Source organism: Protopterus annectens, chromosome 4.part1 (assembly GCF_019279795.1).
Source record: "Protopterus annectens isolate FY-2018-M chromosome 4.part1, PAN1.0, whole genome shotgun sequence".
Classification (NCBI taxonomy): domain Eukaryota; kingdom Metazoa; phylum Chordata; order Ceratodontiformes; family Protopteridae; genus Protopterus; species Protopterus annectens.
Window position 1 is genome coordinate 850,525,107 of NC_056734.1, and position 23,095 is coordinate 850,548,201.

General features: G+C 42.2%; 1 protein-coding gene across 1 annotated transcript in view; it reads left to right on the top strand.

Moving 5' to 3' along the window:
• CTC1 (CST telomere replication complex component 1) overlaps positions 1–23,095 on the top strand; it is a 1,463,250-nt gene that overhangs the window by 1,258,608 nt on the left and 181,547 nt on the right. The window contains exon 22 of the mRNA XM_044070869.1: positions 21,157–21,234. Coding sequence (XP_043926804.1) covers positions 21,157–21,234 — 78 coding nt within the window. The remainder of the gene's footprint in view (positions 1–21,156; positions 21,235–23,095) is intronic.

The window sequence follows — 23,095 nt, forward strand, 5'->3', positions numbered from 1 at the left end:
AACTGAAGGTTCAATAGTGCTTTCATGTTGCTCTGCTAGGAACAGCTACAGCTTGTTATTTTATGTGGTCAAAAGACATGTACGTCATTATTAGGCCTCAGAGACCGTTTTAAAATGGGACTGCTTTCATTTAATAAGGAAGTACACCATGTTAGCTTAAAAGACCACTATTCTAATTTCACCTAATATATTTTCTTTACCTATGCTGATCTCTTCGAAGACAAACTAGGCAAGCTTCCAGTTGTGTGCTTCATGAAGTTAGACCCAGATGTCAGCCCAGTTGTCAGGCCAGCCCAGAAAGTTCTGTTTGCTTTGAAGAACAGAGTCAAAGCCAAGCTAGATAAAATGGTTCAACAAGGTGTGATTTGTCCAGTAGATGAACCAACTGAATGGGTGTCCTTCATGGTGGTAGCCCATAAAAAAGCTCAGATAATATCTGAATATGTATTGATACCTGAGATTTGAACAAAGCACTACAAAGACCTCATCATCCAATGCATATAGTCGAAGAAGTCACTTCTCTCATGCCAAACGCCACTGTTTTTTTCTGTCTTAGATGCAAAGAGTTCATTTTGGCAAATTTTGCTTGACCGTTAATCTTCATTGCTAACCACTTTCAGTACTCTGTTTGGAAAATACAGATTTCTGAGAATGCCATTTGGAATAAATTCTGCCAATGAAGTCTTTCAGTGTGCAGTAGAGCAAGTTTTTTTTTCTGGATATCTGCATGTTATTATAGTAGATGATATTCTAGTAGGAGGTAATGGTGAGGCTGAGGATGACAGAAACCTCAAGGAAGTTCTGGAAAGAGTGCATGAATTGAATCTTAAGCTGAATCCACAGAAGGTCAAATTCAGGCTATGAGAAGTTACTTATGTTGGTCATTTGTTTACCAGTTCAGGCTTAAGACCAGACCCTTCCAAGCAAACTGCAATTCTTGAGATGCCAGCTCCAGACAATGTTCAAGCCCTACACCGTTTTCTTGGCAGACTTGAGCCAACTTTCAGCACCCCTTAGAGAGCTGACACGTAAACATGTATCCAGGTCTTGGTTAGAGCAACACCAGAGATCATTTGATGTCCTGAAACAGAGAATTGCCAGTCCACCAGCACTCAGATATTGTGATGTTCACCAACCAGTTACTCTTTCGTGTGTTGCTTTGAAATTTGGTCTAGGTTTAGTCATTATTCAAGAGGTCAGCCTGTTGCCTATGTGTCCAGAACTCTAACCCAAATTGAAATGCAGTATGCGCAGATAGAGAAAGAGCTCTTGGCAATTGTGTTTGCATGTTCGAAATTCCATGATTATATTTATGGTAGACCTATCCAGAACAAAATAGACCACAAACCTCTAGTTACTATTTTGAGAAAGCATAGGCATAGAGCTCCTGCCAGATTGCAACGCATGATGTTGAAACGGCAATGTATAATTTCAAACTTGTCTACACAAAAGGCAAACTTCTTTATCCTGCTGATAGTTTATCCAGATCGCTCAGAAATACCACATGAGAATGAGAAACTTGATTTTGAAGTCATGTAAGTGAGAAATTTTTCTTCCACACATCTTGATGAGCTTAGAAGTTATACAGCCACAGATCCAGCTCGACAGAAGCTCAACTACTTTATCAAACAAGGATGACTATCAGAGCAATCTAGTTTACCTCAAGAAGTACAACCTTATTTTCCTTACAGAGATGAGATTTTGTTTGACCATGGTATTACTATGAAAGGCCCAAAAGTTGTTGTTCCAAAGTCCTCGCAACATGAGCACATTACTGTCTTGCATCATGGCCACCCAGGAGCAGATTGTATGAAAAGATGGGTGAAAGTGCTAGTATTTTGGCCTTCTGTGTCTCAAGACATTGAGAGAGTGCTATCATCTTTTTCTGTTTGTAATAGTACCAAGTTGCGTCAACAGAACCACTTCATCTAAACCAGATTCCTGAACTACCTTGTTGGACAGTAGCCGCCGACATTTTCAAATGAAATGGTCAACATTACCTGGTGTCAGTAGACTCTTATTCAAATTGGTTCGAGATTGACTTGCCTCCTAATCTAGCATCCAGTACTGTCATTACTAAGATGAAGCATCATTTTGCAGTCCATGGTAGTCTGAACAAAGTTATTATTGACAATAGTACACAGTTTACAAGCCAACAGTTCAAAAGATTTGCTGAAGAGTGGGACTTTACTCATGTTGCGAGTAGCCCATAGTATCCACAGTCAAATGTTTTGGCAGAAAGTGCAGAACAATTACTAGAGAAGTCAAAACAAGGCAATAGTGATGTTTTCGTGAATGTCTTGATTTTCAGAAATATTCCTCATGATAAACATCTTAGTTCACCTGCACAGAGACTTCTGTCGAGGCAAACCAGAACCACATTAACAATTAGTAGCAAATTATTGGTTCCATGTGTCAAGAACAACAGATCAGTGAAAGCCAATCCATTAAAGAAGCATTTATACCAGAAGTCCTATTATGATGAGACCGGCAAACTGCTCAATCCATTACGAGAAGGAAAGGTAGTGAAGATTCAGACGTACAAAGGTTATGATTGGATTGGAGTAGTGAAGACTATTTATTCAGAGCCAAGATCATACATTGTGGAATCACAAGGAGTAGGGCTTAGGTAGAATCAGAGACATTTGATGCTGGTGTCTGAGCCTATACCACAACACATAGCCTATGAGAAAGACTCTGTATCTCAGAGTCAGTTGTCCAGTGTTCCAGTTCTAGAGGACGTTCCAGTAAATATCCCTGTTCCTGAGATGAATCCCAAAGTTCCTTATACGAACTGTTCACCGAAGACTGTTCCTGTTGCTAAACCCAGTTCAGATTTCATTATTAGTAGAGCAGGTCGCATTTCCAGACCATGTTACAGATGCACGGCAGCTTGGACATGAACATTGTGTTTGTTTCTAATGTCTATATTATTGCATTTCTTATTCTAATGGCATTTAATTTGAGGGCAATCTATTTAAGAGGGAGACTGTAGAACAATGTGTATGTACGTATGCCTTTAAGAAGCTTTACAGTGGCTTGCACAAGTGTATAAATACTGAGCATGTACAAGCTTGACTGCCATTTTGTAGTAAGCTGTTGAGATGTAAGCATGAATGTCTGTGTAGTCTGTTAATCAGTTTGCTTATATTTTGTAGTGCTGCTATTCATCCTGGTGCGTTTTTATGTAATAAAGCATATAAATGAACTACTGCGCCTGTTTGTCGTCGTTGTTAGAGAGAGATGAGCTTCAGGTAGGACAGTGTGTCTTCCTTTTTTTTCCCTACATGTAAGCCGCCTACATGTTGGACAGAAAGTAGAAGTGCAGACGGGATGTTTCCTCAGAGTACAAATAGAATAGAGGAAGTCCATGTATAGATCACACACACCATGCACTCTTCAACCCATGATAATAATCAGTCTTGTCCTTTGGTAATTTCCCCAGGTAATTTATTTTGTTTTCGCTAACCACATGGAAAAGTAGTCAACCAGAACAACATTTGTACTAATGGTAATTGGCTGAGGCATGTGATAAAATGCTAGGGTAATTATTCCATGGTTGGTGTCCTCACTGATAAAGATGTAAGGATACTTAATATCAGGGTGAATGCATCATCGTATGAGGACAGACATCAAGGAAAGCAGATCAGCTCTTTAAAACACTGTCTACAAGTAAACCTTAGATAACATTCTAATACTGAAACTAAATAAGAAGACAGCAAATTTACTGTTTCTTGACATTCCAGCACCCATCCCCCTAAAAAAGAATACAGGCAATCCCAGACCTCTGGAGCATTTTGGGAACTGAATTTTTAAATCTTCCTCCTCAGCTTTGAGTACCTTGAACTTGCCTACATATATAGTGCATGATTATCATCTGCATGGTTTTAGGTTTGGTTAAGAATTTCCTGAAGTAATTACTCTATGTGCAGTGTCATGTGTTTTCTGCAAATACAGCTAGGTTAGTATTTCATCCCATTTGTGTATGATACTGCTCTCTGATTCTGGCATTGAAAATGAACATCACTCCTGGCTGCACCTGGCCAGTTTCATGAAGACACAAGAGTCTCATTTCACTGATATTCCATCTGCAGAATGTAAAGCTACTGACCAGGAAGTTTGTATAATGTGAATGATTAGCATGGGCCCACATGTTCTGCCAGCTGTGATAGACTTGTCTAAGTGTCTACAGAGAAATTATAGATGTAATCATTGTCAGCCCTCTTCAGGGCCACCTGCTGCCATGAGATCTTAGGTGTATAGGTTTATGATTCAGTGATCTTCAGCTATAAGATGAGGTTTTGTCAGAATAGACAAGAGGACTTGATTCCCTCACTGTCCCCTCTGTATCATAGGATTAAGATGAAGAGAGATTACCTTACAAGCCAGGGCATTGAAGAATGTGCCAGAGATGTTTCACCTTGGACATTTCCTTTAACAATGACAAAACTCCATCTTCTTGTCCTTTCTCTCAGATATGCTTGCATTCTAGATATTTGCATCTGTGAGAGATGAAGACTGATGAACAGTCAGACAGATGTTCTGAGGCTTGCTGCACACACGAAAGCAAACCACTCATTTCTCCAAAGACCAGCAAGGAATGTCATTTTATTCCAGTGATCCAGTGTTGTCCATTTTCATCTGATCCAACCTCTCCTACTCGGACCTTGCCTCAACAACTTCAGATCTGTGGTTCCAAGGCTCTGACTCCTTCCCTACCCATAATTCCCTCTCAACTGTCAAATTACCTCTGATCTTGCTTCAACTAGAAGGTCACAGAGGCTCCAGGTTTGTTGTCAGGATAAGTGAATTTCTTTTTCTAGTCTTATCTACTTTTTCAATATTTACTGTAACTTTTTCATCCCTTTCCCTCTGTTTTCTCGTCCCCAAATATATGATAACTTTGTTGTGGTGATTATAGTTTTGGTAGAATTTTTATAATTGTCTAATCATCATTTTTTTACTGATGTACTTTGAGTACAAATAAGCTTTATTACTTATCTGAGATTTGTAGAGTGTCCCAGCCATCCCTTACTATGTTGGACAAAAGTTTCAAGAAATGTGGGAAGTGTGGGCACAAAATCCCTCCACAAGACTCCCACTGCCTGTGCTTGTATTGTTTAGGAGCAGCGCACTTGGATACAGAATGTGAAGCCTGTGCTTTGTTAGGTCATAAAGTTGTTCGGACAGAAGAGACAAATTAATATTGAAGAGACTCCTGCCATCTACTTCAGGGTTTTCTGTTGTTTTCCCCCGCAGCTTCTATCTCAAGAGAGAGGGAAAAAGAGAGAGATAAGGATGCTGCAAAGTCGAATGAGCCATCTAAAGATAAGACTCCTGGGAAGGGCATTGAAAAAGCAAGAAAACAATCCCTGGATGCCACAGTCTCAGGGAGTCCAATGCTGAAAATACAAAAGATTTCAGATACGAAGCCTCAGATCCATTCTCCATTTGGGCTTTTCACCCCATATCCAATCAGCTCCCAGCTCCCTTCCCCCCACTCTGCAACCACATTCCAGGATTCATCACCAGAGTCCATCACAGAAATCACGGATTTGAAGGAAGGATAATGGTACCTCCAGATCCCTCTGGAGGTGTCTGCTTAGGATAAATTCTAGAAATGGTCAAGCAGAAAGTTGGTTGGTTCACAGATATGCTTCCCTGGAAGAATCTGTGTTCCTGGAGGCTTTTATAGTTGTCTGTTCTACATTCTGGCCAGTCCCTTCCTTGACGTTCTTGTTGATCCAGTGACTCGGAACTGGAAAGAGCCTGATATAGCAAAGCCTATACCTAAGAAATCTGAGAGGATTCTGGCAGCACCAAAAGATGGGCTTCATTTAAGTAAGGGTCCCCCACATATGCCATGGTCATAGCAGCAGCTACAAAGAAGGCACTCTCAGAGCAGTGTTCATCTCTCCATCCCTTCTATCAAGGAGTCCAGGGCCTTAGACATTTGGAAAATCGATATATACTTCAGTAACTTTTTCCTTGAGAGCATTAAACTACATGGCCCATATTATTTGGTTTCAAAGATATTTGACCAAAAAAATCAGCAATTCTCTTTCAGGTAATTTGCCAGCAGATATCTGTAAGACAGTGGAATTCCAGCTTTCTACCTTGTCTTTTATTTCAAATGTCTCCATGCATCTGCTTTCTAATGCAACTGATGGGACAGCAGCTACTGATATAGCCTTACGCCTCCATGCTTGGATATGATTTTGTGATTTTGTAGAGGGCTTTAAGATGTCCTTTATCAATGCTCCTTTTGATCACAGTACATTGTTTGACCTGAAAGTTAAGGACACACTAATGAGAAGCAAACAAGTTGGTAAGACTCTTTCTGCAATCAGAATCCATCTGTCCACTCCTCAGAGAACCTTCTCCAGGAATCAGGAGGAAGAAAATGGTGTTCCGTAAGTCACAAGGTCCTACCCAGGAGTCATCTTCAGACAGACCTCCCCATGTCAGAGGAGGAGGTAATTTCAGTGGACGTGACCGAAAAGGTAGAAGCGGTCCACAAAACCAAGGATTTTGTGGACCCTTTTCTGAGAAATCTTTCCAGCGCCCCTGAAGGGTTGCCAGACTGCCACTCTCTGGAAGCAGTCAGGGGACATATGTCCCTTTACCCTCAAACCTGATGGGCCATCACTTCAGATTCTTGGTTGTTAAGGATGACAACCAGAAGGTACTCAATACCATTTCTACTAATTGGCTCCTCACTGCTCCCACCAAGGATCTACTGATTCTACAAAGGGATGTCTTACTCCAACTAATGCACCTTCTAGAGAATACAGTGAAAAGACAGAATAACAAACTGTTCCCGACTCAAAATCTGGAATTTATCAGATGCCACATAGACACCACAACTAAGATGGCCACCTTAGAGTCATACAGGATTCATTCAGTTCACTGAATAACATCTCAAGTACTAGACAATCCCTCCCCTTCAGCACACTTAATTCTTAAACTTCAAGGAGTGATGGCTTCGGCCATTCATATACCATATGAGGGTTCTGCAGTGGATTCTCATAGTCCAGTGGTCTCAGCGTTATCATTCCCTCAACTCACCAGTCAGGTTGACTTCAGAATGCAGATAGAAAGGTGGATCACGTCAACAGCACTGAAACAGATCATCCATTTTTCTCCATTTTCCCCTACAGCAGTGGTTACCACAGATGCTTAGCTTTTAGGATGGGAGGCATTAAGAAGGGAAGACGGTTCAAGGTGTACGGACACCCTTTGAGAGTAGTCTCCACATCAGTATTCTGGAAGTGAGAGCAGTCCTTTTGGCATTGCAGGGATTTCAAGACTGTCTTCCAGCAGGTGTGATTGCAATCCAGACAGACAACATATCAGTGGTCTGGTACATCAAAAAACAAGGGGGGCCAGGTCTTACCCATTATATTGAGAAGTCATGCAAATTTAGTAATGGGCAATGTCTTCCCATCACTTTCTGATGGCAACACACATCCACTGTACTAGCACACAAATTGAGCAGGTGCATTCTTCTGCCTCATGAGTGGCCTGTCTGTACAAGAATAATGAATGAAATCTTCAGTCACTGGGGCCAACCTTGCTGTTACCTGTTTACCTCCTACCGGAACAACAAACGCAGCAGTCACTTTGTCCTTATCCCTCTATAGCATCAGTCACTGAGGGGCACACTGATCTGCAGTTGGTCCCTGAGTTTCCTTTATGCATTCTCAATGTTCCCTCTAATTACAAAATTCATTCAGAAAACTAGAAGGCTCAATGACAAAATGATACTCGTTGCCCTGTACTGGCCTTGGCAGGTCTAGTTCATGTATCTTTGATCTCAACTGCTCTGTCCACGCTGGACTCTGGCACACAGGCCAGACCTGATTCCTCATCCTTGTGGGCATCCTTTCCCAGATCTACACTCCTTGAAACTAACCACCTGCCTGGTTAATCCAGTTCTGAAGATGGCCAAGGATTCTTTCAGCTTCTCAAAAATATAGTACCAGAAGTGTGTACCATAGTAAATGGAAAATATTTTCTTATTGGGCTATAAGGAAAAGTATGAACCCTTTTTCAGCCCCCATTCTATGTCTATTCTAGAATTTTTGTCTGAACTATTCCACACAAGTTTTAGTTTTTCAACAAAGTTCAGATGGCAGCCATTTCCAATTTTTATGTAGGCCATAACGGGAATACTATAGCTTTATTAACACTTATGTGGTGTAGAATGTTGCACCTCTTACATCCTGCACACATCCTTTCATTCCAGAACATTTTCTGAAAAATCATCTTAAAAAGCATACGATAATCAAGGCCTTTCTACTGTGAGACATCTTAGATTAACAAACTTAGTGTAATGTTATCAATAAATCCATGCCGTCTCTGTATCTGCCTGTTATAAGCTAGTGAATCACTTAGTTAAAAAGTCAGACCCAACTGTGGAGGCTGTAAGAAGCTGTGTGTGTTAACTGGAAGTTTACAGTAAAGCACTATAAGCTTGAATGAGTTAAAGGTGTCTAAGGCTTTCCTTAAAGGAAAATTTCTTCTTTGTCCTCCAATTCAAAATCCTCTCCCTCCATGGGACATCACAGTGATGCTTCAGGCTATCACTGTTTCCCTTTTGAACCAAGAAGATTCAGTGAATCTTAAGTTCTTGACATGGAAAATGATCTCTCTGGTTTCAATCACTTCTGCTAAAAAGGATTTCAGAATTTCAATCTCTGTCTTGTAAACCACCTTATTTAGTTTTTTTTTTATAAGGGCAGGGTTTTTCATCTTTGATCCCTAAGGTGGTATCTGAGTCCAAGATAAATCAGACAGTCAGCTTGCCTGTATTCTTTCCAAAATACTCCCAACAAATAATAATATGCATTACATCTACTTAATATTCATAGAGAATGTAGATTTTCTTTACATAGAACTAAGAACTTTAAGCAATTGGACAAAATGTTCATAGCATTCTCTAAATCAAAGTTGGGTTAAGGAATTTCTAAGATCATTCTCTCAAGATGATCAAATTGTATTTCATTTTGTGTACAAAAAGTTGGGTCAAGCCTCTGTGCAGCTGTAACTTGGTCTACAGTACATACTTTGGTGTCTTATTATAAACTGTATGTACATCCAGAGCTTGTTCCTCCTTTGGCTCTACTGTTCTCAGGCACATCCTTCCATGTGTCCACCCTGGAAATCATATAACTAGGGAATGTGTTCCAAAGGTTGAATCAAACAAAAATGGACAACATCGGATATGTAAAGTTATGTACTTCTGTTTTGTCCTATTTGTGTCAGGTTCAACATACCTCTTCTAAATTTTCACCTTTAACTCCTTGGAGAATGGGTAGAATCTATGTCAGTCTGCTTATCTCTAACCTCAACGGGTTTGGTAGTGTACTATAAATCTGGTATTCTTGTCCTTTTATCTACCTGTAATTGTTTTTACATATATAATATGTAATGTTAAGTTGTCTATCTCGCCTTCATTCTTGCTGGATGGGTTCGGAGCCGACCTCGGCTCCGACTCGGCCACTCTAAAAGCTCGAGAGTTGGTTCCACCGGCTTGAGGCTCCCCTTATATCCCACAATGCTAGGCGTGAGTTACCTCAGATCTCGTTTGCCGCTACAGCATCGAGGTGTTGGTTTTTCTACCGGCTTGTTGGTAAGTGTATTTTTTGTAAAATTAGAATACTTAAAACCCTATATTTTTAAGTTTATATATATTTCCCTTAGTGTAGTGGATTTCTACCCCTGTTTTCTGGAAAATCCCATTTTTTTCCCACAAGAACTTTTAAAGTTCTCTCTCGGGCCTTCTGGCCTTTCTCCATCCCCTAGTGGTGTGTGTGTGTTACTCTTAATTGAACTTTAGTTAATTGTTTATTTTTGAGTTTTAAAAGTAAGATTAGTGTAATCAGTGTGTCTGTTTGAGTGTGTGTGATTACACTTTTTTGTCTAGGATGTCAAAAGACACAAAGGTCTCAGGCTTCAAGAAGTGTGATGCGTGCTGTCAGAAAATGTCTCTGACAGACGGTCACACTTCTTGTGTCTACTGCCTGGGGCCTTTGCACCTGCAGGACTCCTGTGCTGTATGCCACGGCTTCAGCCCCAGGGTCCTGCAGGAAAGTAAAATAAGTTGATCCTAAGGGGTTTACTTAAGCCTGAGGATTCCCTTTCTGTCTCTGGGAAGCCCTCTAAGGCTTCTAGGTCCTCGGCTCCAGCTACTGAGCCGAGACCTAAAGCTACAAAACCTATGTCTGCATCGGCTCCGGCTGGAGCCGATGAGTCTACAGCTTCTGTGGTTCCCTCGGCTCCGGCCGGAGCCAAGGTAGTAGAAATTCCCTTGTCGGCTCCGACCAGACCTTCGGAGCCGACATCTAGGAAGAGATCCAGGTCACCATCCCTTGGCTCCGTTCATTCGGCTCCAGCATCTCCTCTGCTGTCTGAACGGAGCCATAAATCTCACTCCTCTAGGTCATCGAGGCTGTCAGATCATGACCTCCAGAGGGTAGTGAGTCGACTTCTTAAGTCCGAGGCACTGGCCCAAATGCTTCAGAGCCCGACTCATCAGTCGATGCCTGCCCCTGTCCATCAATATATTCCTCCTCCGACTCCGTTGAGCTCGGAGCCGGGGCGTTTCGGAACCGAGACTGTGGCAGCGTCTGAGCCGATACAGGTGTCTTCGGCTCCGTCGTCGGCTCCGATTTCTTCTTTCGAGGATTCTCGGCGCCGGACTTCCCTCGTCGGCTCCGAGGGGGTGAGTGGCATCGGACCCTTGTCCGACCCCGCTCTTCCTCTCGGAGCTTCGGCGCTGGTGAGTTCGGCTCCGACATCGGCCTCGGAGCCATCACTGTCGGTGCCGAGGGAGGTTCTCAGCTTCTCGGAGCAGGGACCTCTGGCTTTGCCTGACAGGGGTGCGTTCGAGGTCATGCGGAGTGTGTTAGAGCCTGGCTCTACTCCACAGTCGGCTCCGTCCGCCCCTCCCTCTACGGTGCCTCAGGTCAAGTCGACTCACTCCCTCATCCCGGACCGCAGAGAGCCAGCTCCTCAGGAACCCCCTGTGGGGATTTCATCCTCTTCCGAGGCCTCTCCTGATTTGGCAGAAGAGCCCCTCGGAAGAGGAAGTGTAAGAGGAAACACATTGACTCACCTGAGTCCATCACATCTGACACAGATTTAGATGATTCCGAGGGTTCCCCCTGTTCCCCTTCTGAAGATGTCTCCTTTGCAGACATTCTCGAAATCCTCAAACAGAGGGGAAATTGGCCAGCCCTCAGCCCTTCGGAGGATGAATCTGTGTACCTTGAGGCGTTGGCTCTCGCCCTTCCACCTCCTGGGTGTCTCCCTTTGACCCCCTCATGCAGGTGGTAGCTAAAAAGGCATGGACGGCTCCTGATTCAGTGGACCCCACTCCCAGGAGACCCTCAAAATTCATAACGGCACCAGCAGACAAACAGTTCTTGACAAAAGGAGTTTCTGTGGATGCTATGGTGGTAGCTGCTGCCACTAAGAAGGAACTAGCTGATCCTTCAGTACCTGTCCATCCACCTAACAAGGAATCTAGGTCCATGGACAGGTACGGGAAGCGGATGTTCTCGTCAGCGACATTTACTATGCGTCGCTGAACTACCTGTGCCATTTCACTCGTCTTCAAAGGGACTTGATTAAAGAAGCGAGTGACATGTTGAAGGACCCTACAGCTGCGGGTTTTCAAGATAAGATGAACACTCAGCTGGCTACCCTTAACTCCATAACCAACTCCTCCATGCTTTCTTATGCGGCTGATGGAGCGAGTAGCCGCAGGGACAGGTGTGGCCTTACGTAGGCATGCCTGGATGCGGCTATGCAATTTTGCGGACCCTTCAAGGCGTCTTTCACTAACTCCCCGTTTGATGGATCATCTCTCTTTGGTCCTCAAGTGAAAGAAACCTTGACTAGGTGCGAGACTGATGGCAAGACTCTTTCTGCCGTCGGAGTCCGTTTTCTACTCCTTCTAGGCCTTACCCCAAAGGCCAGAAAAGTGGGAAAATGTGGTTCCGTAAACAATCTCAAGGGACTTCGCCTGACGACAAAGTCGCTTTCCCGCCAGAGGCAGAGGTGGGAATAACAATGGTAGACGCCGCCCTCGAGGCAGGGGCTCCAAAACCAGGGCAATCGGGAAGCCTTCTCTGATAAGCCCTTTCAGCATCCCTGAGGTGTTGCCCGACTGCCCACCTTCGAGGCAGTCGGGGAAGATTGTCACTGTACCCAGAAGCCTGGCTATCCCTGACTCAAGACAAATGGGTACAGTCCGTCATTCCCGAAGGCTATTCTATCCCCTTTCTTCGCATTCCAAACCAATCAAAAAATCCCTTCCAGATGTTCCACCCGCTCAAAGGGATCTAGCGGTTTTGGAAATTTCAAAACTGCTTGCAAAAGAGCAATTCAGCCAGTTCCAGCAGACCAGCAAGGATCCGGAATCTACTCAAGGTTCTTTTTAGTTCCAAAGAAAACAGGGGACTGGAGACCAATTTTGGATCTCAGTATCTTGAACAGATCAGTCAAGAAAACAAGATTTCGATGGTCACGCTGCAATCCATCCTTCCCCTATTGGGAAAAGGAAACTGGATGTGCTCTATAGACCTTCAGGATGCGTACTATCACATAAAAATGAACAGACGCTCCAGAAGATTCCTCCGCTTCAGGCTGGGAACCAGTCATTTTCAGTTCAAGGCCCTGCCCTTTGGTCTCACCACTGCCCCCCGGGTGTTTACCAAATGCATGGCAGTGGTAGCTTCTCACCTGAGACGACAAGGATTCCAGGTGTTTCCATATTTGGACGACTGGCTCCTCACAGCTCCCACCAAGCATCTCCTTCTGATGGCCAGGGATTACACCTTTCGCATTTGTCAAAAGTTAGGCATTTCAATAAATTGCGAAAAGTCTGTTTTGTCGCCTTGTCGTACTATTACTTTCATAGGCGCAAATCTAGACACAGTAGACATGTCTGCGAGACTAACACATCAGAGAATAACAGACATTCACAAACTGGTCTCACTCCTTTTCAACAACAACAGAATCAAAGCCAGGTTAGTTCTGAAAGTGTTGGGAATTATGGCGGCCATACCTCTGCTTCCATTAGCCAGATTCCACATGCGGATCCTTCAATGGATGCTCTTTACACAATGGTCATACCAGCAACTTCCAATGTCCCACACCATTATGATCACGCAGGCGTGCAGAAATCATCTCATGTGGTGGATGTCTTCCCCTCAGCTCTTGTTGGGAAGACCCTTTGTTCCACCCCCTCCGGTTGCTACTCTGACAACGGATGCCTCCCTGATCGGGTGGGGGGGGCATTATCAGGGCAGGACGGTCCAGGGCACATGGCAACCAAACATGCCACTTGCACATAAATGTTCTGGAGATGAGAGCAGTGCTTTTAGCATTGCAAGCCCTTCAAGACTCTCTTCCCTTGGGAACGATTGCAATCCAGACAGACAATATGTCTGTAGTGTGGTACATCAACAAACAAGGCGGAACCAGGTCATACCCCCTGTGTCGAGAAGCACTCAGATTGTGGCAATGGGCAATTTCTTCTCAGCGGTTTCTGATAGCAACGCACATCCCCGGGAAGTCCAATCAAATTGCGGACAAGTTGAGCAGAGCTATCCTCATGCCTCACGAGTGGTCTCTGAAAGACTCTGTTGTGAGAGAAATTTTCCTCAAGTGGGGTCAGCCTTGCTGCGATCTTTTTGCTACTCCCCAAAACAGCAAGTGCAGAGAATATTTCACTCTATTCCCTTTACCAGGCCAACCCAGCAGAGACGCTCTAGTCCAAGTGTGGCCCCGGGGACTTCTGTATGCATTTCCTCCCTTCCCACTAATCTCTCAAGTGATACAGAAAGCTATCGCTCAGAAGGCCTCATTGATCCTCATTGCTCCTTACTGGCCTCGGCAGGTGTGGTTCCCCTTTCTACATCGATTTCTGTTGGAGCGACCTTGGCATCTGGACCTAGTTCCAGATCTTTTGATCCATCAGTCGGGTCAGTTACATCGCTCCCTCCCCTCTCTGAACCTCACTGCTTGGTTCCTCCAGTTCCAACCTTAGCCAGGCTTCCTCAATTATCTCACTCCGTTCGAGATATTTTGATAGCTTCCCATAAATCTTCCACTCGGAAGATTTATTTGAGTAAGTGGAAACGCTTCACATATTGGGCTCAAGGAAGGGACATAGATCCTTTCACTGCTTCCATCCAAATAGTCCTTGATTTTCTAGCTGAACTCTTCCATGCAGGTTCATCTCCCTCTACTCTTAAAGTTCAATTGGCAGCTATTTCTAACTTTCATGTGGGTATTTCTGAATCTGCCTTAATGTCCCACAAGCTTTGCAAAGCCTTTTTGAAAGGAGTTTTTCTTCTCAGACCTCCTATAAGAAATCCTCCTTCTCCTTGGGACCTAAATTTAGTTCTTACTTCTTTGATTCTTCCCCTTCGAACCTGCAGTCTCCTGTTCTTTAAAATTGCTATCATGGAAGACTCTCTTTCTGGTAGCTATTACTTCAGCTAGAAGAGTTTCAGAGCTTCAAGCACTCAGCTGTCGACCTCCTTATCTATTGTTTCATAAGGACAGGGTATCCTTACGAACGAACCCGTCCTTTTTGCCTAAGGTAGTCTCGACGTCAAATCTAAATCAAAGCATTGACCTCCTGTCTTTTTCCAGAATATTCCAATAGGTCTGAACAAAAATTACACTGCCTGGATGTTCATCGTCAATTGAGGTACTATTTGGATAGAACAAAACAATTCAGAAAATCTGACCAGCTGTTTGTCTCCTATGCGGAAGGCAGAAAGGGACTTTCAGTTTCAAAGGTATCATTATCCAGATGGCTAACATCTTTGATTTCCCTTGTATATGAAATTAGACACCAAAAGCTGCCTAATAAACCTAAGGCCCATTCCACCAGAGCTTTGGCTACTTCTTTAGCCTTCCAAGACAGACTGCCTATTGACACCATTTGTGCAGCGGCTACTTGGGCTACTCCTCACACTTTCATTTCTCATTATAAGTTGGATTTAGCTTCTAGGCATAGAGCTAACTTTGGCTCCACTGTTCTCAGGAGTTTGTTCTGTTAGGCCACCCGGGACAAGGTGCTAGGGACGCGGTCCCATCCAGCAAGAATGAAGGCGAGATAGACAACTTAACATAAAGAAGTTATGTTCTTACCATAACGTTCCATGTTAGTTGTCTTCTTCTCGCCTTCTTCTTGCGTCCCACCCTCCTGCCCCCTGGCCTGGACAGACCTAGAGGAGTTGTGATTGTGACCTCTCTTTCTACCACCTCTGTACTTTAGGTATATGCTCTGCTGTGCATATTTCCTGGATCAGGATGTAGGTCACCCTTCTCTTCTCCCTTATTTATAGAGGTGGACTTTACTAATTATTCTTTTACTATTATAGGCTGGGTCTAGCTTACAAACGAGATCTGAGGTAACTCACGCCTAGCATTGTGGGATATAAGGGGAGCCTCGAGCCGGTGGAACCAACTCTCGAGCTTTTAGAGTGGCCGAGTCGGAGCCGAGGTCGGCTCCGAACCCATCCAGCAAGAAGAAGGCGAGAAGAAGACAACTAACATGGAACGTTATGGTAAGAACATAACTTCTTTTTTTTTACATTGGCAAACCCAGTCTGAGGTAATTTGACAGTTAAGAGGAAATTCTGGGTAGTGAAGGATTAAGAGCACTGGATCTGAAGGTTTGAAGTTTCCGAAGCTGATCCAAGTCCCAAAGGTTGAACCAGATGAAACTAGGACAACACAAATCAGTCATTATGGTAAGTACTTAATTTTCATTTTTAGTGCCCAAAATTAAAGAACCTTGTCTTCCATAAATGTGGTGCCTCGATTTTTGTAAAGAGTATTGTCAGTTTGTGAGACACTCTAAATGATTTTGTTCTCATAGGGATGTCACTTGCATACTGAAAAAAGTTTAATCTCCACCTGCCTTCTCACCTGAAGTCATCTGTTATGCAGATAAAGGGCATCCATTTGAAATGCTGACAGCTTATAATTGGCTGTGCTTGTATGAGAGTGTAAGGGAAGTTAATTGCTGCACAAAAGATACCTTGCACAGGTCAGGGACTTTGCGGGTTTAGCTCTTTTATAAGAGAGTAAGGAAAATGAACTGCTACACAAATGATTCCTAGCATAGGCTCATAATCTTGTGAGTTTAGCTGTTTAAGTTAGGCTTTGAGGTGGTGCAGGTAAAGATGCTTTAAGTATATCCATTCCACTGACCCTGCCACCAGGTGTGAAACCTGACAAATAGTCTGTACATGTCCCTGGCTGTCCTAGTACTCTGCTTTTGTGCACCTCAGCCATTGCACTTCACAGCCACACGTCTGCATTGCAAAGAAACAAGTGAATTGGCATATTATGCTTATATGAGGGAAGTTTGATCAATGTAATTGTGAAAGCTGCCAGCCTAGCCAGATATAATTTTATAGATAATTCTGTCATCTGTAAATATTAATGTAAGCCACAAGCTTGTCTTAAATGGAAAAAAGGCTGTTACAAAGGTGGAACAACAGTGCACTAGTTTGTGAGACACTCTAAATGATTTTGTTCTCATAGGGATGTCACTTGCATACTGAAAAAAGTTTAATCTCCACCTGCCTTCTCACCTGAAGTCATCTGTTATGCAGATAAAGGGCATCCATTTGAAATGCTGACAGCTTATAATTGGCTGTGCTTGTATGAGAGTGTAAGGGAAGTTAATTGCTGCACAAAAGATACCTTGCACAGGTCAGGGACTTTGCGGGTTTAGCTCTTTCATAAGAGAGTAAGGAAAATGAACTGCTACACAAATGATTCCTAGCATAGGCTCATAATCTTGTGAGTTTAGCTGTTTAAGTTAGGCTTTGAGGTGGTGCAGGTAAAGATGCTTTAAGTATATCCATTCCACTGACCCTGCCACCAGGTGTGAAACCTGACAAATAGTCTGTACATGTCCCTGGCTGTCCTAGTACTCTGCTTTTGTGCACCTCAGCCATTGCACTTCACAGCCACACGTCTGCATTGCAAAGAAACAAATGAATTGGCATATTATGCTTATATGAGGGAAGTTTGATCAATGTAATTGTGAAAGCTGCCAGCCTAGCCAGATATACTTTTATAGATAATTCTGTCATCTGTAAATATTAATGTAAGCCACAGGCTTGTCTTAAATGGAAAAAAAGGCTGTTACAAAGGTGGAACAACAGTGCACTCTGCTGACTCAAGTAAAGCATGTTGTGACCCTTTAAAGTCAGCTCTGGTCTGTCTAGGTGAAGACATTCTTTCTATTGTTTTAACCAAGATTTAAATTGCTAGATTTAAACATGCAAATGTATTTTTATTGATCTGCTTCCTGACCAGCTGCAAGATAACAAAAGGAGATGTTAAGAATGTAAGTGTAGTTTCTGTTAGCCTGGAAACCCAGGGAAGTGAGAAGAATGATGTAATGGGAACCAGGGATGTGATTTTAAATACAGAGAAAATCAAAGGGCATTAAGCATTTTTGTCTTGACCATCCAATTCATCAGCACTCTGCTTGTATACTATATGTAAGTTATCTTAGATTTGAGATTTCTCTTAGAAATAGCTAGAAACTAGAAAGTTTAGACTGTGTTCTTCTGCGATGTCAGAACTGTACTGAATTAGTTTGTTTTTATGTGATCTCTGAACTCTTGACTAGCACTGTGTAGTAAAAAGTATTGTGTTTTTAATAATTTATTATTAAATATTTTAAAACCTTTCAACTGTGGCTGTTTTGTGTAGAGATAATTTAAGCTCTTAAGAGTACTTGCATGCCTTTGGTAAAATTGTACAAAGCTATTCCTATAGCTTTAGCCCTGGGCGAGACTACCAATTGGATAATAATATTGCACAGTAATAATTGGACACCCTTTTAACAGCCATTGGGTAGCTGATAAATATTAGCTGGGTGGTGGCAGTGATTACTACCATATAGTCTGGGTAAAAGGGGCACAGCTGGAGAACTTGAGCCAGCCTTCCCCAGAAGTGTCTGTGTGGTTGTATAAACTCTTATCTCAAAGTGTGTGTGTATCAGCTACTTGGGCAGGGACACGAAGCACTGGTTGGACTGAGATGTTGCTGGAGATTTTAGCTTGCCCAGCTTGCTGAGATCTGTGCCAGTGGAGAGTCTTATTGGGGACCTGGAGAGCAAGGGAGCGACCAGCTCTGGACTGACTGTGATCTCAGTGTGCTGTTAAGGGAAATTGCACTTTACTGTGTGTATTTGTTATCTTTTCCTCCTATATGAGACTCCCCTCACTGGTGTTAGTGGTGAGGATTGAGGCTCCTTGATTGCTGAGCCTGGGCACGGGCATCACATATTGTTTATCAGTAGTGGGATATCCACATCACATATTAATTGGTGGAAAATACTAATTGGCTTGTAGTGGTGTGGGTAGAGTGAATTCCTGTAGCTTGTGTACTGTGAGCTTTGAAGGTGTTTTGTACTCTACATCAGCCACGCAGTGAATACTCAGAGTTCAGATCACAATTGTTTTATTTCTTTTATTTGCTTAGTTAGTCAGGGTGAGCAGGCAACATGTCAGCAGAGGAGTATGGAAAGCTGACAAGGAGCCAGCTGGCGGAGATGTGCCAGGCTAGGGTACTGGTGCTTGGAAACCTGACTAAGGTAGACCTGATTGCAGCCTTGGTTACAGCTGCATCAGAAAGCAGTATCCAGGAGGACAATCAGACTGCAGTGGAGATATAATACCCTTGGAGAATGGACAGCTCAACCTTTCTGCAGAGGACTTAAAAATCCATCTGGAGCTAAAGAGACTTGAGTTGGAGGCCAGGCGTGTGGAAATAGAAGCCACTGAGAGACTGAGGCATCTAGAGAGTGAGGACAATGATAAACTGCAATGTTTGCAGGCTGAGGAGAATGAGAAATTGCTATGCCTGGAAGATGAGGAAAAGGAGAGGCAGTATGAGAAGGAGATGCTGACTCTTCGCCAGAGTCATAGAGGTAATATGGAAGGGAGTAACTGGACCCCAGTAGCACAACAGGTCATTAAATTTCTTCTGCAGTTTAAAGAGGGGGATCATTTTGATAATTTAATTCATATGTTTGAGAGGGTATGCAAACAGTATGTAAAAAGTATTGTCTTGTGTTTTTAATTATTTATTATTAAATATTTTAAAACCTTTCAACTTTGGCTGTTTTGTTTAGAGATAATTTAAGCTCTTAAGAGTACTTGCATGCCTTTGGTAAAATTGTACAAAGCCACTCGTATAGCTTTAGCCGTGGGCGATACTACCAATTGGATAATAATATTGCACACTAATAATTGGACACCCTTTTAAGGACCTTTGGGTAGCTGATAAATATTAGCTGAGTGGTGGCAGTGATTACTACTGTATAGTCTGGGTAAAAGGGGCACAGCTGGAGAACCTGTCCCAGCCTTCCCCAGAAGTGTCTGTGTGGTTGTAGTAACTCTTATCTCAAAGTGTGTGTGTGTGTCAGCTACTTGGGCAGGGGCATGAAGCACTGGTTGGACAGAGAAGGTGCTGGAGATTTTAGCTTGCTCAGCTGCTGAGATCTGGACCCTATAGCTGTACCAGTGGGGAGTCTTATTGGGTACCTGGAGAGCAAGGGAGTGACCAGCTCTGGACTGACTATGATCTCTGTGTGCTCTTAAGGGAAATTGCACTTTACTGTGTGTACTTTTTATTCTTTCCTCCTTTATGAGACGCCCCTCACTGGTGTTAGTGGTGAGGATTGAGGCCCCTTGATTGCTGGGCCAGGGCACGGGCATCACAGTATTCACAGGTGAGATGGGATAGAGTGGGACGGGAACAGTAAAAGGGCCTGAGGGTCCACCTGTGCTAAGGGTCATGGAAGAAGATTCAAGATACAAAATCATTCTTGTATGTTACAAATTGGGATCCTATTTTTGCAGTACCAGTGACATTTACTGAGCAAATTCTCAACCTTCTCTACATTCCATAATAATAAAGATACCCCAAGGCCACTTTCTGGTACATCCTAAAGTGACTTCAGTTACTAGTCTTAGCCAGCTAATCAACTTACCATTCTTTTATTCAAAAATATTCAGCAAGGGACGAAATACATTATGTTTGCTGGATACATCTGTTTTTGCAGAAAGTTTCTCTGCCTTTCACCATATGAGTGGATGGATAGCCTCTTCAACTCATTCCTAAACTGGATAAGGTAGGCATTGGAGAATGAGCAAGTTAGTGAATAAAGATGGTTCCCTTCATGAAAAGCCCTTCATTTTCTGTTGCCTTTGTGGAAGACATGGGGTGGGTGGTGGTGGGGGGGTAGCTAACTCAGTGCCTTTCAGCATAGCAGGAGGGTTTTATTTATATGATTTCTACTAAAAAAACATGGCATACTCTTGTTTGCCTTAGTTTAGGTTCTGTTAGTGGCAGCAGCAGCTTTCCATCTTTGATATGCTTTTGCAGTGTGTCATTGGACAGAATCTGTGATGCTGTGACTTGGCCCTCTGCCTTTCTTTTTAAGGCATTATAAATTAGACCGTTCATCATAAAGAACAGTATTCTGTGTAAAAGCCATATTCAAGGAAGTATTTCATAGCAGGGGGCCACCACACACCGAGCTCATAAGCCCTTTTTTTCTGCAAGAACAATCAGACTAAATTACTGAAGTTATTTAAGGTGTTTATCAAGACAACAGACTAAACTTTTACCTTCCTTGCCCATTTCCTATTCATTCTGCCTTGAACTCTCCTATTTCTGAATTTTTATTATCTACTCTCTGAAAATACACCACTGATGATTACAACCATTATAGTCAAGTCAGCCCACATGGAAGGGCAAGAAAAGAGATGATGCTTCTCCCAGGCTTACATTATAAGGACTGGAGCCATCCTAGCTCTACAACTGTTTCTGAGAATCTGACACTGATCAAGCCTAGCAGTGGAGAGTGTACCTGTCCAAGAGATTTCTTGTTGTTACAAGTACCTCACTGATCTTTTCTGTGTTTAACATTATATTTTTTTAACGGTGTAGATAGCACTTCTTATTTCCATGTATCCATAATTCATAGGAATGTTGCTAGAAACTTTTCTATTTATTTGAACACACACAAAAAAACTAAGGTAATGCAGCTTTGTAGATTTTTTTATTGTTTGGTTTTTATTTTTTCTGTTATAGGTCAAACAACGTTTATTGTAAGCATGTGCCTTCAAGCTGCCTGACTGTGATATCCTTTCCTTCAGCTGAGAGTCAAGGGTAAGAAAATACTTAAAGACCTTTATGCACTTTAATTACATTACCAGGGTAGTGATGATTCCATACTCATTTTCCTGATTTTGTTTTTGTTTAATCCATCTTAAACTGTCCTTTGTATGCTTTAACTGCTGTCTTGAAATCAGCACTCATTAGTTTGAAAATCTATATGTTCACGTCCCTAAGAGATATTATTGAAGTACTCCAGAGTAACATCATTTAGATGATGATGGTGGAACAACTGAAGGCCATATAATGCTTGGAAAGAGCTTTGGTTCAGTGTAAAAATGCAATTTTTATTTTCTTGTGGGGGGGGGGGGGGTGATGCATCAAATTACATTCCTCAGAAAATATTTGGATCCTGTTCATTCCGTCTGACCCATCTAACTGATGGCTTTAGGCTGCTTAATTTTGCCTCCCATAGTGCCCTTATGTGTGAAATTTCCTCAAGTCTCATGTGCCATCTAAGTGTTCAGATGTGATCTACATCTAGTTGCAAGTTTAGTGCTCCTAAATAATTTCTTGTAATAATTAATGGCACTTTTCCATTTTTTGATATCTTAATAGTTTGAGACACTAGCTGTTATAGTTTTAGGAAATCTTCTGGTTTCGAGCTCCACTTCTCCCTTTTTCCTTTCTGCATTATATGTGCCTCATCCTACTGACACCATTTAAAAAAATAAATAAAAAAGTAAGAAGAGCATAAATTAGTGTATGTGTGTATATACACACACATATATATATATATATATATATATATATGTGTGTGTGTGTGTGTGTATATATATATATATATATATATATATATATATATATATATATATATATATATGTGTGTGTGTGTGATTTGTTATACAGATGGCAGCAGATTAACATTGAGACTAGTATGCGCTATATGGCTTTATTAATTGAATTTTTTTACTCCAGATAAAGTTGCTCTGCGTGCTCGTATTAAAGAGCAACAACAGTTTATCTACTCTACTTATCCTTCCACAATAATTGATAAATTTATGGAGAAACTGCTTGACAATGTTTTTTTGTTCGAGAAAAAATTGCTCGAACAAAAACAGAGTCAAATACAAAGAGATACTATCGATTTTAGGAACGGCCATGTATTCACTTGGCCGAGAACTAAATTTCATAAACATGGACAAGGGAGATTAGCTCCCAATGCTTCGAAAGTAACCAATAATAGTAATGTTGTTTGTGTGAATGAAGCTAGATGTGATACAGTCTCTTCTAAGAGTAATGAACAAATTTTGAATAGTGTTAGAAATACTATCACAACTACTGCTATTGTTCACAATGAAAATGTTACTAATGAAGCTTCTGAACCTTTGGTTATTGTAGATAATATAGAACAACATAGTGATAATGTTAGTGCATGTGCTATAGGCCCAGAGTCAGGAGTTAATATATCTCATGATATACCAAACAACCAGGTTGGTAATGATGGATCTGTTAGAAGGAAAACAAGTAGTCTGCTAAACCAAGGAAGTATTGAACAGAATGGACCTATCCCTTTCCCCATACACGACTTTCGGAGAGGAGGAAGGGACAGGTCAATGAGCAGGGGGAGACAAAAACGAAAGGTCTCAGGGGAAGAATATGTGGGCCCTACATTGAAAAAGATGTGGGAGAAGGCGACAAGTCATTAGTTTGGAATATCTCAACTAGAAATCTCTCTCAAGATGAACTTGAAGTCCTAAATAGAGGCCTAACTTTTATACCATCCATTAAGAGCGAATTAACTCATTCTGTTATGGATGTGAAATTATTTAGCCGTAATACACAATTGAAACTTGATTATGGCAATTCTATACAAACTAATGAAAAATTTAATTTGAAAAAGCCAAGTACTTAT